Source organism: Puma concolor, chromosome D3, assembly GCF_028749965.1.
Source record: "Puma concolor isolate L17-30 chromosome D3, mPumCon1.1.hap2, whole genome shotgun sequence".
In the NCBI taxonomy this organism is placed as follows: Eukaryota; Metazoa; Chordata; class Mammalia; order Carnivora; family Felidae; genus Puma; species Puma concolor.
The window spans coordinates 65,434,011-65,448,848 of NC_141678.1; the positions used below are offsets into that span (position 1 = coordinate 65,434,011).

Consider the following 14,838-nt stretch of genomic DNA (forward strand, 5'->3'; position numbering starts at 1 on the left):
ATAAAGCTAATTTTGTGTAATTGAAATAATTTACCATGGAAGATGATAAAGAAAGAATGGTCAGGAGGTTAGCTAAATGTCCTTCCAACCAGACAGTGGAGGGCGGCTCGGGGGTTGTGTTCAGCTTTGCAAACTGTTCTTCACATGTCAGAGGGAAGTGGTGCAAGAAGCCAGCCAAACGTGGTTCCCACAGACCTGCCTCAACACTTTAGACTTCCCTTTCGTCATGGTTGGTTTTGATGGTGACTCAGCTAGCTGTGGCTTCAGTATAAGAAACTTGTAACTTTGTATTGAACTGGAGGACTGGCTGCTCCTATCTTTATTCTTGGGCCCATAGCCAGAAAAATTAACCATTCAGTGAAGGGCTGTGTGTGTGTGTGTGTGTGTGTGTGTGTGTGTGTGTGTGTGTGTCTGCGTAATATAATCCAGTATAATCCAATTTGGGGATGTGCATGTTCTGGTTTGGTTTTTTTCCCATCTTTTTTTTTTCCCCCTGATGCCATAGATTAGGGGGAAGGGGCTTCTAGAACTTGAGTTACTTTTGAGGTCATTTTCCTTCCTGCCATGACTAATTATCTCTCTGCTTCTCAGTTGCAGATCTGACCTCTTCTGAACACTTGGCCGTGTCTCCATTCCTGGGACTCTGAACCCAGCAGCTGGACCACTTTGTCCTTGGGATTTCGGGTGTCCTCGCTTCTCACCTTTCCCTTTCCCCCTCTTCTCTCCCACCTCCTGAGAACTCCTGAAGACTGTAGGATTGTCATGGAGTCCAGGGAAATCTTAAGCACCTCCCGGCAAAGGGGGGACGAGTCGGAATTCCTGCCTGTCTCCTCAGCCAAGCCACCGACTGCTCCCGGCTGTGCAGGAGAATCTTTGCTCTCTGCTCCAGGACCTGGGAAGGGGATCCCAGTGGGCGGAGAACGCATGGAGCCAGAGGAGGAGGATGAACTGGGCTCAGGGCAGGATGTGGATTCCAACTCAAATGCAGACAGTGAGAAATGGGTTGCAGGAGATGGCCTGGAAGAACAGGAATTTTCTATCAAGGAGGCAAACTTTACAGAGGGGAGTCTGAAGCTGAAGATTCAGACCACCAAGCGGGCTAAGAAACCCCCAAAGAATCTGGAGAACTATATATGCCCCCCTGAGATCAAGATCACCATTAAGCAGTCTGGCGACCAGAAGGTGTCCCGTGCTGGGAAAAATAGCAAAGCCACGAAGGAGGAGGAAAGAAGCCACTCCAAAAAGAAGGTAGGGAGCCCCGTTTTGTAGGGTTTTTTGTTAATTCATTTTTGCCACACACCCCCCCCCCCAGCTATTAAAGGTCTGTTTGTTTATTACTTATTTATTTTGGAATTATCAATCTCTTTGATGGAATACTTAACACCCTCCAGAAGAAATGCCTCTGATATCTTGGTACAGTGTCTAATTTATTATTATGTCTTCTACCCACATGAAAATCAACAGCTACTAGAATTATAATTCTGGAACACTTCTATTTATTGTGTAGCAGCCTCTTGGGTAGGTCAGACCTGGCTAAGCTGTGACAAAATTAGAGAGTTTTTTTTCTTTTTTGGCTTTAATATTTGCATCTGTTATAGTTAAGCGTGGGATATGGAGAGTTTTGGTCAATCAGAAGAGTCAAGAACCTTTATAACCTTCTTTTGGTTTCAACCACCATTGTTAAGCCTGTCTAAAATAGGCAAGTTAATCACTGGACTAAGGAAGTCACCTTCATAGTAATTTAGTCCAGTAGAAGGTGAGAGATCATTGCTCTGAAAGCCAGTGGTGAGCCCTGGAGCTCAAACTGGAGAAAGAAGAAGGGGCGGATAACTGACCTGAATCTTTGTCTAACACATCACAGATGTTTTGAGATTGGGTATTGACTGAACTTGGTTGGTTGTCACTTTCCTCCTACAGGCCTAACTGGTGGAAAGCAGCCCTCTAGGTGATTGGTGGTGGTATTTGGTTGGGAATGAATGGGACCAGGTTTCATTGTAATTATATCACAGGAGGTTACAGTGACTTCCCTTCTTGGGTGGGGTATGGCACTCAGCTATAATAGCAGAGGACTGCCCTAGTCTTGAAAGTGTTCCAAAACTCTCTGGGGCTTGTAAATGCCTCTGAAAGGAGCCCCCTTGTTGACAGAGGTTTTGGGTTCAGGGTGGTAGGAGTTCATCAGAGTCTTTGTAACTTTCCCCCACATCTTGTTTACTTGGGCTCTAGACATGATGGATTAGCTGAAAATAGCACAAATGAATGACCCTCTCTCCATTATGGCTCAGAGATAATCTGTAGCATTTTTTTTACTAGTGGTTTTTGAGCTTTTCTGTAATCATTTTCAGTAGAACTGCTAGGACTCATGTTTTTTCATTGGTGTAAGCCTTGTGTCCTCCCTCACGCTAAGTGTTTGGGCTCATATATTGAATTTAAAATCCAAAGACCCAGATGAGGGGAGGTTTTCTGGGTGACCAGTGCCTTCTGGTTTGCTCAGACTATCCCAGTTTTAAAACCAAAAGCCCTGAAACCAGGTACCCCTTCAGTCTTGGGCAAGCCAGGACAGTTGGTCATCTTATTTTAACCTTTGGAATATAAAATAATTTTTAGAAATCAGCTTGTTTTCACAGAGCACAGAGGTTGAGCTTTCCTTCCCCTGTCCCCATTACAAGTTGCAGTGATTTCTGGGGTTTCTGTCATAAAAGATTACCTAAGTGCCTTTGGAAACTTTTGAAATTCTTGCCAGAAAATGGAACAGTTCACATTAGGCTCCACTTGGAAAGTGAGGCTTTGCTTTGGAGTTGGGTCTCTTCAGCTTTGAAAATGAGTATCTTTGTCTGTGGCCATTGAGATGGCCAGTTCTTTGTGCATTGTTGGATTTTTATGTGGGTGGGCAGTCTCAAAAACTGTGGTAACTGTTTTCCCTCCATCCCCATCACTGCCAGGGTTTGAGCAACAGCCCACAGTTTGGGGTGTGCAAACCCAAGTTCATTACCCTAGAAAGAACTACGTTGTCCTGATCAGTTATGACCTTCCATAAAGCCACAGGAGTATTCCCAAAGATAGTCCTCTGCCTCTTGGAATGCCCCAGAATAAAACTCTGGAATTTGTGACATGGGGATGATTTAGAAGCTGCAGTGTGCAGTGGACCTCCATTCTCATTTCTGAAATTCTCAGGCTGGTCATCATTAACCAAAAAGCTGGATGCCCTTTTTGTGCTTTATCGGAAAGAGAGGTGACATCACTTCTCCCAATGTGTGACACCCCAAGTGAGTGTTTCTAAGTCTCAGAAATTGGAAGGGAGGCAAAGGGAGGGGAAGGACTAAAATTCAGCTCACAGTGTTGTGTTATGCTGGTTATGCTGACACTGTAATGGGAGTATCTACAAAAATTTTAAATTGTTAGGGGCTTGCTTCATACTCTGCTTCTCCATCCGTCCTAAATTTATTTATGCCTAGAGCGGTTACTTCCCAGAAATGAATGAATAAAGTTATCAGTACTGAGTCTTAATCACTTGATAGATGATGGAAACGTTCTCTGATCTCTATTGGATTAGAATGTTAACTCTCTTACTCTCCAGAGTTCCTGTTGTTTGGAAAAGAGGGAGTTAGTAAAAGCTGAAGTTGAGGTGGAGAGGTAGAAACCTTGCTTGCTGTTTCAGGGCCATGAACTTGCAGAATTTACTTATTTGTAGGAATGTGAAACATGTGATCAGTAACTTCGGACGGGGGAAAGGATGAGGATGGCATTTGGTAAGCAACGGATCAGAGTCTGACTCCAAAATCCAGTCTTCTGGGTCTTTTTTTAAAAAGCAAACTCTACCCTCAATGTGGGGTTCAAACTCACAACCCTGAGATCAAGAGTCGCAAGCTCTACTTGACTGACCAGCCAGGTGCCCTGCCACCACTTTTTTTTTTTTTTTTTTAATGAGGCAAGCCACTCATTGGAGAAGTGTGCATGGAGTGGCCCCTGGGACTCAGGTCCTAGACTGGGAGCCAGGAGGGAGGCTCAGTTGACCTGATCCTTGAGTTGGTAGAGATGCGTACTTGGGGGTCACCTGAATATAGGTGTTGGCTTAGAGCAGGGGTCCGCAAACTGTAGTCTGTGGGCCAAATCTTGCTCCTTCCCTGTTTTTATACAGCCCACAAGCAAAGAATGGTTGGAAAAAAATCAAACAAAGAATAATATTTTGTAACATGTGAAAATTGTTTGAAATTCAAATTTCAGTGTCCATAAATACAGTTTTATTGGAACAGAGCCACATCCATTTGTTTACATTTTGTCTATGACTGCTTTTGCACGAAGACGGCAGAGTGGAGTGGTTGTGACAGAGACTGTATGTCCCACAATGCTTAAACTGTGTACTATCTGGCCCTTTCCAAAAGGGAAAAAATTATGTATATATACATATATATGTGTGTATATATATACATATATATGTATATATATACATTATTATTATTACTATTATTTGACGAGCCTTTTTTTAGGGAAAGGACATAGAGTTTCAGGATAACAAGGATTTTGTTTCGTTTTGTTATTAAGGATTCAGCCTCCAAACTTGGAGGCTGGGGGAAATTGGGTGTTACATCATTATGTGCTGACTTTTTTTTTTTTTCTTTTTTTGTAGACCAATTAATTTTGTTCAAGTCATTGTTTGACAGCCTTAGGCAAAGACAGCTTATATTGGATCCCAAATGATTTTCTTTTTCATTGGTTTTTGTAAAAAGAATACTCCTTAGGATAATGATAGCGTTCCTTACATAACAGAGCTAGGTTTTTGCTAGGCTAATTGTATTTCAGTATGTTCTACTACTTTGGTGTGAAGATGTGTATGTGTGGCACCCTCAAGGGCTTTATTCCAAGACTGAAACCTAACACCAACCCTCCAAACCAGAGAGGCATTATAGATGTTGAGGCAACATGGCCTCTAAAGTGGTAGGATGGTAGGAGGGACCCATGAAGATACTCCCTCACTGGCTCAAGTTTGCATGGACTCTTTCTAACCAGGGGACAGGTCACCTGTCTTCCATATGAAATTGAGATGACAACTGAAGTGCTATATGGCAGTGGGTTTCTGATGAATGAATTTATGTGAGGTGTAAGAGTAGCATTTGGTGAGAAGTAGAGGCTGAGAAGAGAATTCTGAACATATTTCAGGGCCTCAGAACTGTGCTGTGGATGGACCTCCTTTGCAGATGATCTCATTAAAGAAAGGCAACTTGCTCTTTACCATGGTACCGGCATTGTTGCATATTAGACTTACTCAGGCAAGTGATGAAATAACATAAACTTCATGTAGTTCCCTTCTAGGTCACTCAGTGAAAACAATAGAGAACATGAGACAGAGTTTCTAGAAGCAAATTCAAGTATAGCACATGAATGTAGAATGTTCCAACAGTGACAAGTCTTTGAAAGGCTCGCAGCTGGGCAGAGCTTAGCAGCTCTCCTCTTTCCTGAGTACTTTTTGTGAGAATCAGGAACTCCTCTCCGGGTTCAACAGGATGAGAAGGACAGGGGACTTTTACCCAAGCTGCATTCAGTGACCCAGGCTAGGAGATGTGGGTGGCAATCTGTACCAACTGGCTCGGTGGCTTTGGATGTGGAGTATAACCTTGCTGAAGCCCCAGTTTCTTTATCTGCCAGATAGAGATGATAATTTCCACATTGTATAACTCAATGGAAGATTTTAGGAAAAATGGGTAACTTACAGAGCACACATCATGATAACCAGTTTGGATTTGTGGCAAGTCCTGTGCTAGCTGTTTTACATGTATTTACCTTCACTATTAGTCCTTATAACAGTCCTGCCAGGCAGATACTACTTCTTCACAGATGAGGAAATTGAGGCTCATTTGCTTCAAAAGAGCAGGAACAGAAATGGGCAGGGTTGGTCTTTGAAGCCAGTTCTTCTGTACTCCAAAGCTAATGTTGTATTCCAGTCCTGAAGTGGCCACACTCTAAAAGACTGCTGGAAGGTAAAGATTCTAAGCACTGGGACATTTCCTCTACACCTTCCAACATTAGTTAGGGTGACGAGATCATAACCTGGTATATTGCCCTTAATTCTAAGTGTTCTGGGTTGTTTGAAGGAAAATTCAAATCCTCATGAGTTAAAGTCTTGTTCTTTTCCTTTGTTGTGCTTACAGATTTTTATTTCCTTTAACCAAAATGCAACTTCTATTTCATTTCTTTGGATTTAGTTTTCCCTTTTCCCAGCTTCATCAAGAGAACCTGTTTCCTCCAATAGCAAGAACTTCAACCTCACATTTGTCACGTGCCTGCCGTGGTCCTGGAACCATGCTTGGGATTTGTCCTGGACAATCCCACCTATACCATCTTCATGTGTCTATGGAAAAACTTCAGCATTCTTCTCTGAACACTGCTAACCCTCTCTTAGGAAGTTCAACGGGTCATGCACTCATTTGCCCATTCTTTAAATAGCACCTTCTTTGTGCCAAACGCACAAAGTATGGATGTAGATGGGAAGCGAGGTTAGCATCAGATTGCAAGGAATGATGAATGTCAAATAAATAAATGGGTTTGTATTTAATTCTGTAAGCAATGGGAATGCTCAGTGGGCTTTGAACTGGGGAAAGGGAAGGTTTGGGGGCCCAGGGAATATAATGAAAGTGATGCAGAGCAAAGAACCTTAAAAGGGGAGTCTTTAGGTAATACAGCTGTCAGTGATGAGGCCTGTACTAGGGTTCTCCATTTTTCCATAGGGTGTTAAGGGGCACATTTCTCTCTTGACTCTCTGTGGTTGTAGCAGTTTGGCACATCAGATAGTTGGGAGGGGGTGCTGGGCAGGAGAAAAAGTTAGCTCAGAATGCCTGATGTCTGGCTGCTGTACCCATCATCTCCTCCATGGTGGTGGTGGCCCTGGGCATCCAGCAGAGAGCCTTCCACCTTCCTTGTGGCTCAGGTGTCCTTCCCTTCCCATCATTTTGCCCAGCAGCCTCTCCGGTCACTCCTACATGCATCCCTGGGTTTGCCCTCCCTTCTTCTGGGGGGTGAGAATGTGGTGTTTTCAACTCCTGAGAGTATGAGCTTCTTCCCCCACAGCACCCTCAACCTGATAAGAGAGCAGGTCTCACCAGCTTTTCTTTGCAAGAGGCTGAATTTCCCTCTTGTTTAGTTTTATGTTTTCTCGCTATAGATTTTTTTTAAAGCAGCACATTCCTATTTATTCATCAGTGTGCTTGAAAATTTTGTTTCCTGATAGGTTTCTTTCTCCCTTGTTATTTTATAGCTACAGCTGCCTGAAAGGTGGTAAATGGCCTTCTCCACAAAGTATTTGTCTTCATGGGGCAACAAGTAATGTTTGACATCTGGAGCTGAAGGTGTGCTGGACAGAACACTGGACTTGGGGATGGGAGCCCTGGGCACTAGCTCTGTCTCTGTCACTAACAGAGACTAATTTCAGCAAGATTGCTTCACCTTCCTGGGTCTCAGTTTCTGCATGTTTAAAAAAAAAAAAAAGGATGAACTAAAAACAGCTTTTGACCTCTGCAGCCTTATGTCTGTTCTAAAAACTGGAAACTTTAAGAACCATTCTGCTAGATGGGGCAAGTCTTTCTCTTTAACAAAACTAGTTACTATAAACAAAATTTTTGACCTCTCTTTGGACCCACTGTTCCATCATCAGATTATTTCCTTTCTGCCCCAATGTCAAAAGGCCCACAATTATGGGAGCAAGCGTCAGAGTTGAGTTTGAAAAGTGGTGAGATTTATCAAACTTGTGTTCCATGACGATATTCTGGGAAAGTTTGGTTCTTTCTTCCCTTTCTTGTATTTTTTTTTCTTCTGTATTTGGGATTCTCTAGGGGTTTTAAGCACCATGCTGGCTCTTTTCCTCTTGGTTTTGATATTCCCTTGGTAGTCAGTTTGACTTTGGACTTCTCCAAGGAATATTCTTTGGTGAACTCCATACTATTGAAGATAACCTGGCAGAGTAATGAAGCAGAGAAACTGTGTTCTGTTCCAGTGGAGAGCCCTTCATTCCCTGAAGTGAGGAATAAGGGATCTGTTAGCAAGAGTCCATGCCCTGAGAGTGAATTGGAAGTCAGATCCCCTGTGTTCTGGACTGGGTTCTCACTGTCTTTGGAGGAAGAGACCTTGGGCTCTGTATCCCCTCAGGCACATTACTTAACCTCTTGAGACTATGTCCTGATTGTGTGAAAATCAGGGATGATACCAGCACCTTCTTGTTAGTGTCTTTTTTTTTTTTTAATTTTTTTTTAACGTTTATTTATTTTTTTGGGACAGAGAGAGACAGAGCATGAACGGGGGAGGGGCAGAGAGAGAGGGAGACACAGAATCAGAAACAGGCTCCAGGCTCTGAGCCATCAGCCCAGAGCCCGACGCGGGGCTCGAACTCACGGACCGCGAGATCGTGACCTGGCTGAAGTCGGACGCTTAACCGACTGCGCCACCCAGGCGCCCCCTTCTTGTTAGTGTCTTGAGGCGATGGAAGGGCCTGTGGGCACTTAGCACAACCCCTTACTCAGTGTGCATTATTCTGATTACTGTGCTAGCATCCAGCACATTTGGGCCACCCACAGGACCATCCTCCGTGCAGGCACAGCTGACCCACAGTGACTTGCAGTGGTGCTGGGCTCCTGGGGGTGTGGGTTGTCTCAGAAGCCTCTGTTTCTCTAGGCTGCTTCTGCTTTCATATTGCTACAGGCTGTGTTGAATTGTGTTCGTGGACGGCAGTGCTGCTGTCTCATTTCTGATGCTGCACAAGCATCAACTAGTATCACTGGTGGGTTGGTTTCTTTCTTTTTTATTTATTTATTTATTTATTTATTTATTTATTTATTTATTTATTTGGCAGTGGTGAGGATTGCTCTGGGGGTTTATTTAGAGATGGTTCAAAGGTCTTTTATCTCTGTGGTCATTTATCTGCCAAACCAGGATTGCTGCTGAGCTCAAAGCTTGACTCAAAATGAAAGTGTTAAAGCCTTGTCATAAGAACGACCAGTTGGGGTTCAGTGGGCGCTGCCTTCTCCCCTGGCCACGTTGTCAGCATTTGCAGAATCTCCCTCTTCTCCATCATTGCAATTTCACATCCTCAAAAAGTTCTCTCAGAGCTGCATTTCTGGTTGATCTTCGATGACATGGCCTTTTTTATTTTTAATAAAAGGTGAGAGAAACAATCCCTTTTTGCTCTGCTCTGCCCCCTCCTTTGATTCTTCTGATTCCTGCAACTTTAAGTTCAAACGTCCTGCCTTCAAAGCACTCCCATGCAGGATGTCCCAGGCATCTCAGGATGACCCCCGCCTGCCTTGCTTGTGCATGAGACATGAGTGGCTTTGGTCAGGAAGTCATTGGGCCTGGATGAGGGCATAGGCCGAGAGCAAAGGGATGTGGCAGGGAGGTTTTCAGAGCCTGGGTCCCAGGCCTTGGTTCAGGCTCCTGACTGCATTATATATAGAAAACAGCACAAGCCAATGAAGTCTTGTGTTGTGGGGTGGGAGGGTTGTTTATTGACAGTAAGCTAAAAATTCAATGTTATAATTTGCATACAGCCTAATTGCTTTGAAGAAGGGGTTTCAACTTGGATGGTCTTCAGGGTAACCTCAATTGGAAGGTGGCCATGGAGACTCTGGGAACCACCCCCCCTCCCCCAAAGAGGAACCAGTGGCCAGAGGGATAGGCTGCCAGTGGGGAGGGCAAAAATTCAGTGGAGCCAGTTCCCCGGGAGGCATACAGACAGACATAGCATGCAAACACCCACATGGATTCACAGTTGCACCCAGCATGTGCAAGAGTCTGAATTATATGTCCTGGCTGGTGAAGCAGCGAGCCCTCTGTGCAAGCTGAGGCTGCTGTCTGAGCATGTCAGAACGTGGCAGTCAGAGCTCTGCGTTGTGGGCAGGTTTGGAGTACAGAACTTCAAGGGCTCCTTCTAGCTTTCCATGGTATTCCAGGGGATCTTGCCCTATGAAGGCAAGGGGCCTCCTTGTATACTTTGAATGTGCATTTCTCTCTGGAGTCCCAGGTTTTTATTTATCTATTTTTTTTTCCTCTCTGCCTACCCCTCCCTCCCTGGGCCAACTTCTCTCACCTCCCCACCAGCCTGTGACCTCACCAGGGGAAACAATGGAGGCCTTTATTTACTCTGAAATGTCCAAGCAGTTCCCATCTTGCTACCTGGCCTGTGAGGCCATTTGATAATCATCATTAGTATCAAATGCAGGTCACTTTGGTGTATTTTCTAGACCTTGTTTATTGTGTTTTTCCCCAGACCTTCTTCTCTGCCTCCCACAAGTTTCTAGCCAGCCTCACAGTGGGGGATCAGAAGTAGGGAAGGAGGAGAAAATTCTTGAAGGGAGACAAACTGACAGCAGTCAGACAGACTGACCTCAAGGTGTGCCACATGCCTTGCCATTAAGAAGTATTCATTTGCAAATATGAATGTGCCCAAGAGCGTGGGCAGCTTTTTATGCTAGGCCAGTTGGTTCATTGGCTTAGTGTTGTGAATGAGAACACAGCTCAGGAGTTGCAGTGTTTTGCCTGACAGACTGGACCCCCAGAGAACCACCCTAAGGGAGTTGCTTCTTCTTATGGCTTCTTATAGCAGTACAGCCAAAGGGAATCTATTTTTGACCTATGATGGGAATTTCCATTTTTCCATCCCTGTCTTTTTTGGGGAGCAAGGAGGTAAAAACCAATGAATTTGGGTGTGTGGCTCTTCCCTGTACCATCAGGCTCCTAAAGTCCCTGTCTGCCCACTGGATTGCTGACATTGAATGGGTGGTGGGTTAGCATCAGGCTGGGGTGTGGATGCTGGTGGGTCATGGAGGAAATAAAGAGTGGGAGATCCAGAAAGGGTCTGAGACTAGGGGTTAAATCCATCGAGGGCATAGGCTGGACTTTGGCAGCAGCTCAGGGAACAGGGGAAGGCTGACCACAGCAGTTGTAGGTCAGAAGAAAAGAAGGGTCCACAGTTGGGTCACACTTCCAGAATCATGGAATTCACTGAGAGTGAGTATTTTCATTTAGCACCCCTACTAAACAGACAAAAGATACCTTCCAAAATCCCTCGTGGACAGTTATCTGTCATTTGGCAGCCGCTCAGTGGCCCTCAGGGAAGAGACTTGGTACCTCCTGAGGCAGCCCTGGATTTAGGAGAACTCTTTTTTTTTTACGTTGTGCTGAAGTCATCCTTTTAAAGCTCAAATATTTCCAGTTCCTGAAACTGTTCCTTGGAGTCCGTGATTTCCTGGTGCCGAACCACCTTGGTTCCTATGCTACGGATGCTGGTTTGTCATTGTTTCTCCTAAAAGGCAAAGATGAGGAGGTGGGTACTCACAGAACAGAGTACAGGCCCAGGCCTGGAAGGTGGTCTGGCCTTACACAGCACCAGGGGATTGTGACCTCCCCTGCTCTAAGCACACCACCTCTATTAACAGGACTGTGGGCTGTTCCAACTTTTTGGCAGCTTCAGAATTGTTGGTATGCACTGAACTCAAGGTCAAGGAAACTCTCCAATTTAATTTTGTCTTATGCTACTCTTGCTGGTCTAAATGATCACATCCTACATTCAGTGGATATTTTGGACCAAAATTCGGGTGTTTGCATTATCCTTATTCTCATCTCTTTGTGCAGAGTTCTAGGCAGAGATGTGAATCAACTGCTAGTCAGACAGTCTCGTCTGGGTCTGTGGACTACACAGAAGGCACAGAAATAAGGCGGCTTTGAAATGTAGATGACCATCTCACTCAGAATCCCTCTTTCCTGCTTTCTCTGGTGGGATATCTCTAGATGGGTCCACCAACTGCGAACATGCTTTCTCATTTACATAATGGCCTTCTTGGTTCTAACGGAAAGGGTTGTTAAAAGTGTGCTGTCAGAAGCAGGTTATTTTCTTCTCAGTTACTGCGTAAGCTCTCTGAGGACAGGTGTTATATCTGTTAATATAATATTCACTTATTTTATTTCCCCAGCCTGGATGTTAAACAAGTTCATGTTCACTGTGTGCCAATGAAGGTAATTCTATGGAAGACACTCTTTTCTATCAAAACACCTTCTCCCTAGTTAGCCCTGTGTATTTTGCATTGGTTCCTTAGAAATATCTTAAATCTTTCATCATGCCGCCTTTTTTTGTGCACTCATCCAGATACACCGTAGCAGAGCTGAGACATCTAAATTCTACACGAATCTACAGAATTGTATGGTGTGCTCAGCATAAGTGCTGTGTGGGGTATAGAAAGACCTTTATTAGAAAGAATCGATCTCAGGGCATTTAGGGAAAAACCCAGTGCAGTATGCATAACCAACTGTCCAAATGCGTGTTCCAGATAGTGCCTAGTGTGAAAAATTGGTAGCAACCATCACACCTGACCAGCATCTTTACACAGTGTTCACATCTGCCCAACTGTTGCCTCTTTCCAGTTTGTTCCTTAGGCTAGTTCACTGAAGTAGCTGTTGTTCTTCCGTGTTTTAGAGACTTAGGAAGGGACTTGGAAAGCTTTTAAATGGCTTGCCCTGAAATTACAGGTAATTATGGGGTGGGGGGCCTCACACCCTCCTCAGACCCTCAGTTCTCATGGTTTCCAGCAGCGAGAAGCGATCATTGAAAGATGCACTCTAGCGGGTCCTGCTGAGACATCCTCCAGGAGAGAATCACTGAGTCTTGTGCCATCCACCTGCTTGCTCCTGCTGCACACCTGTGGACTAGCCTGTGGGGGAACCTGGGCATTGTGGCATCTTCCCAGAGACTCACAGCCCCTTTCTCGACTGCCCACAGTCATCTCCCCACTGAAAGACACTCAGCAGGGCACCCCAGCAGTGAGGTGTGGTAGACGTGATGGCTGGCAACACAGCACAGGGCTGTGGGATAATAGGCTCGCTGTGACTTAATCTAGAAGCTATTGACAGTGTACTCTAAAGTGTCCCGGTTTAGACCAAAAATGTGGGATTCACAAAGAGCCCCTCCAAACCAGGACTCCAGGAGCTCTGTCTGGTCTGAGAAATGAAGGGAGGGTGGCTACCCTACACCAGGGATTCTGGGTCCGAACCCCCGTTCCGCCCTTAATGAATGAATCCTTGTTTCCTCATACTTAAAAGGGATTAGTACTGTCTCTCTTCCTTCCACATCACTTTGAAGATAATCTGAACAAATGGTTCTGAAATGTTAAAAGTGCAGTGGAAATATGAGGTGCTCTTCTGTGCAACTGCCCCGCAGTCGATTTCTAACAAACTATAGTCTCTAATTAAACTTTTTCCATGGCTTCCTCCAGTATCCCCTCAGCGCCTGGCCTCTTTCTTCCCCTGCTTTGAATAAAGCCCCCAGACGTGGCTGTGATGAACAGCAGCTGCAGGTTGGAAGCGGTCAGCAGCCTAGTCCAGATACCCGCCACATGGTGTAATTGCCCTTTGTGAAATTCCGGGGTGAGAGGTCAGCCCTCTTTGCCCATCTTTGTCACTTCTCAGTCATCTGTATCCTGGTGGCAGTTGTGTTATCCCAGTATCCTTCCCCTACCCCCCTCCTCCACCCCCCTTCTCCTGGAGCCCAGGAAAAAACCATCTGCTGAGTTGGCTTTCAGAAGATTTTTTTTTTTTAAATACCAATTTCCCTTTGTTCCGAGGCAACCTCCAATCAGAGCTGGGGTCTGCTGGGTTTGGCGAAAGGCTGGTATTGTGTTTCGTGCTCCCGGAGGAAAGGTTGTCCACTTGCTTTTCTTTTTGATTCGATTCCCTGCCATTCTGCAGGAGAATCAGGGGTTGCAGCTGCTGCTGTCAGCTGTAAATAGGGAACCCCCTTGTTTAAGAACCTACACGTTAATCCTTTGGCAGGGGGAGGAAAAAAAAACAAAAAAACAATAACAAAACAGAGAAAAACATTAAAACCAACGCTAACAAAAGTCTTTCTTCCTGTTCCTGTCTCATCCCCTAAGTCACACAAGATCCTACTAGTTGCTTAATCTCACAAGAACTTGCTGGCTCTAAGGTTTTCTTGAAGTGTCTTTGGTGTCTAGCCTCTTATGTTTTCTGATTTCTTGCTGAAGAATATGAACTGCCCATTAGAGGCATAGGAGAACCATTTTTCATGGAAAACCTGAATCACAGAGAAAGGCTGTGCAGGCTGCTTTCTTGGCCATAACAACGTCTACTGTTTTGGTGCTTAGAGTAGTTGGGAACTTTGCCAAGTGTTTGACACATATTGTTTACTAAATCCTCCCCACAGTCACAGTGGAGCTGTTATTATCCCCATTTTCCAGATGTATAAGATGAGGCTCAGACACCTCCAGTTACTTGCCTCAGGTCTCAGAGTCAGGAAGCTGTGATCCCAGCATGTCCACCCTCTGAGCTCCAAGGCCCATGGCAGCTAACAAGGTGCTCAGGCGGACTGAACTTAGCGTGGACGTCAGAGGTCCTCACCTTCAGAGCTTGCCTTCTAGAACACCTGTGGGTGAGGTGCTTTCTCAATGCTTCCATTTCTCTGCCTGTAAAACTGGAACCACAATAGCTAGATGCCAGGGAACCCAGAGAGAGTTGGGCAAGTCTTGTGAAAGCTTTGTAAGTGCATCAATCTCTGAAGCTAGAGTTTGCCTTTATCCTCTTTTTCTATCACATTCCACAAAATGGGTAAAACTTCTCTCAGCAGATTTAGGACATGCTTTGACACATCCTCTCAAGTTACCTGCAACTTTGGGGACTGCCCTCCCTGTACACGCTCCCATCTTTAGCCAAGGGCCTTTGCTAGATGTTGGCCCTTTACAAACAAAAGAGTGTTTTGCTCCTTTATGGTGATAAGAAGAGGGGTCAGCAAGTGAACACATGATGAATTCCATAAATTGGTGAAAATCCATAAAATCCATAAAGCAGCTTTGA

At 44.9% G+C, this 14,838-nt stretch overlaps 1 protein-coding gene across 3 annotated transcripts in view; it reads left to right on the forward strand.

The window, feature by feature from the left end:
- SETBP1 (SET binding protein 1) overlaps window positions 1-14,838 on the forward strand; it is a 380,272-nt gene that overhangs the window by 20,924 nt on the left and 344,510 nt on the right. For all 3 annotated transcript variants that reach the window (XM_086682866.1, XM_086682868.1, XM_086682867.1), the window contains exon 2: window positions 592-1,248. In XM_086682866.1, coding sequence (XP_086538992.1) covers window positions 763-1,248 — 486 coding nt within the window. In that variant the 5' untranslated portion in view covers window positions 592-762. The remainder of the gene's footprint in view (window positions 1-591; window positions 1,249-14,838) is intronic.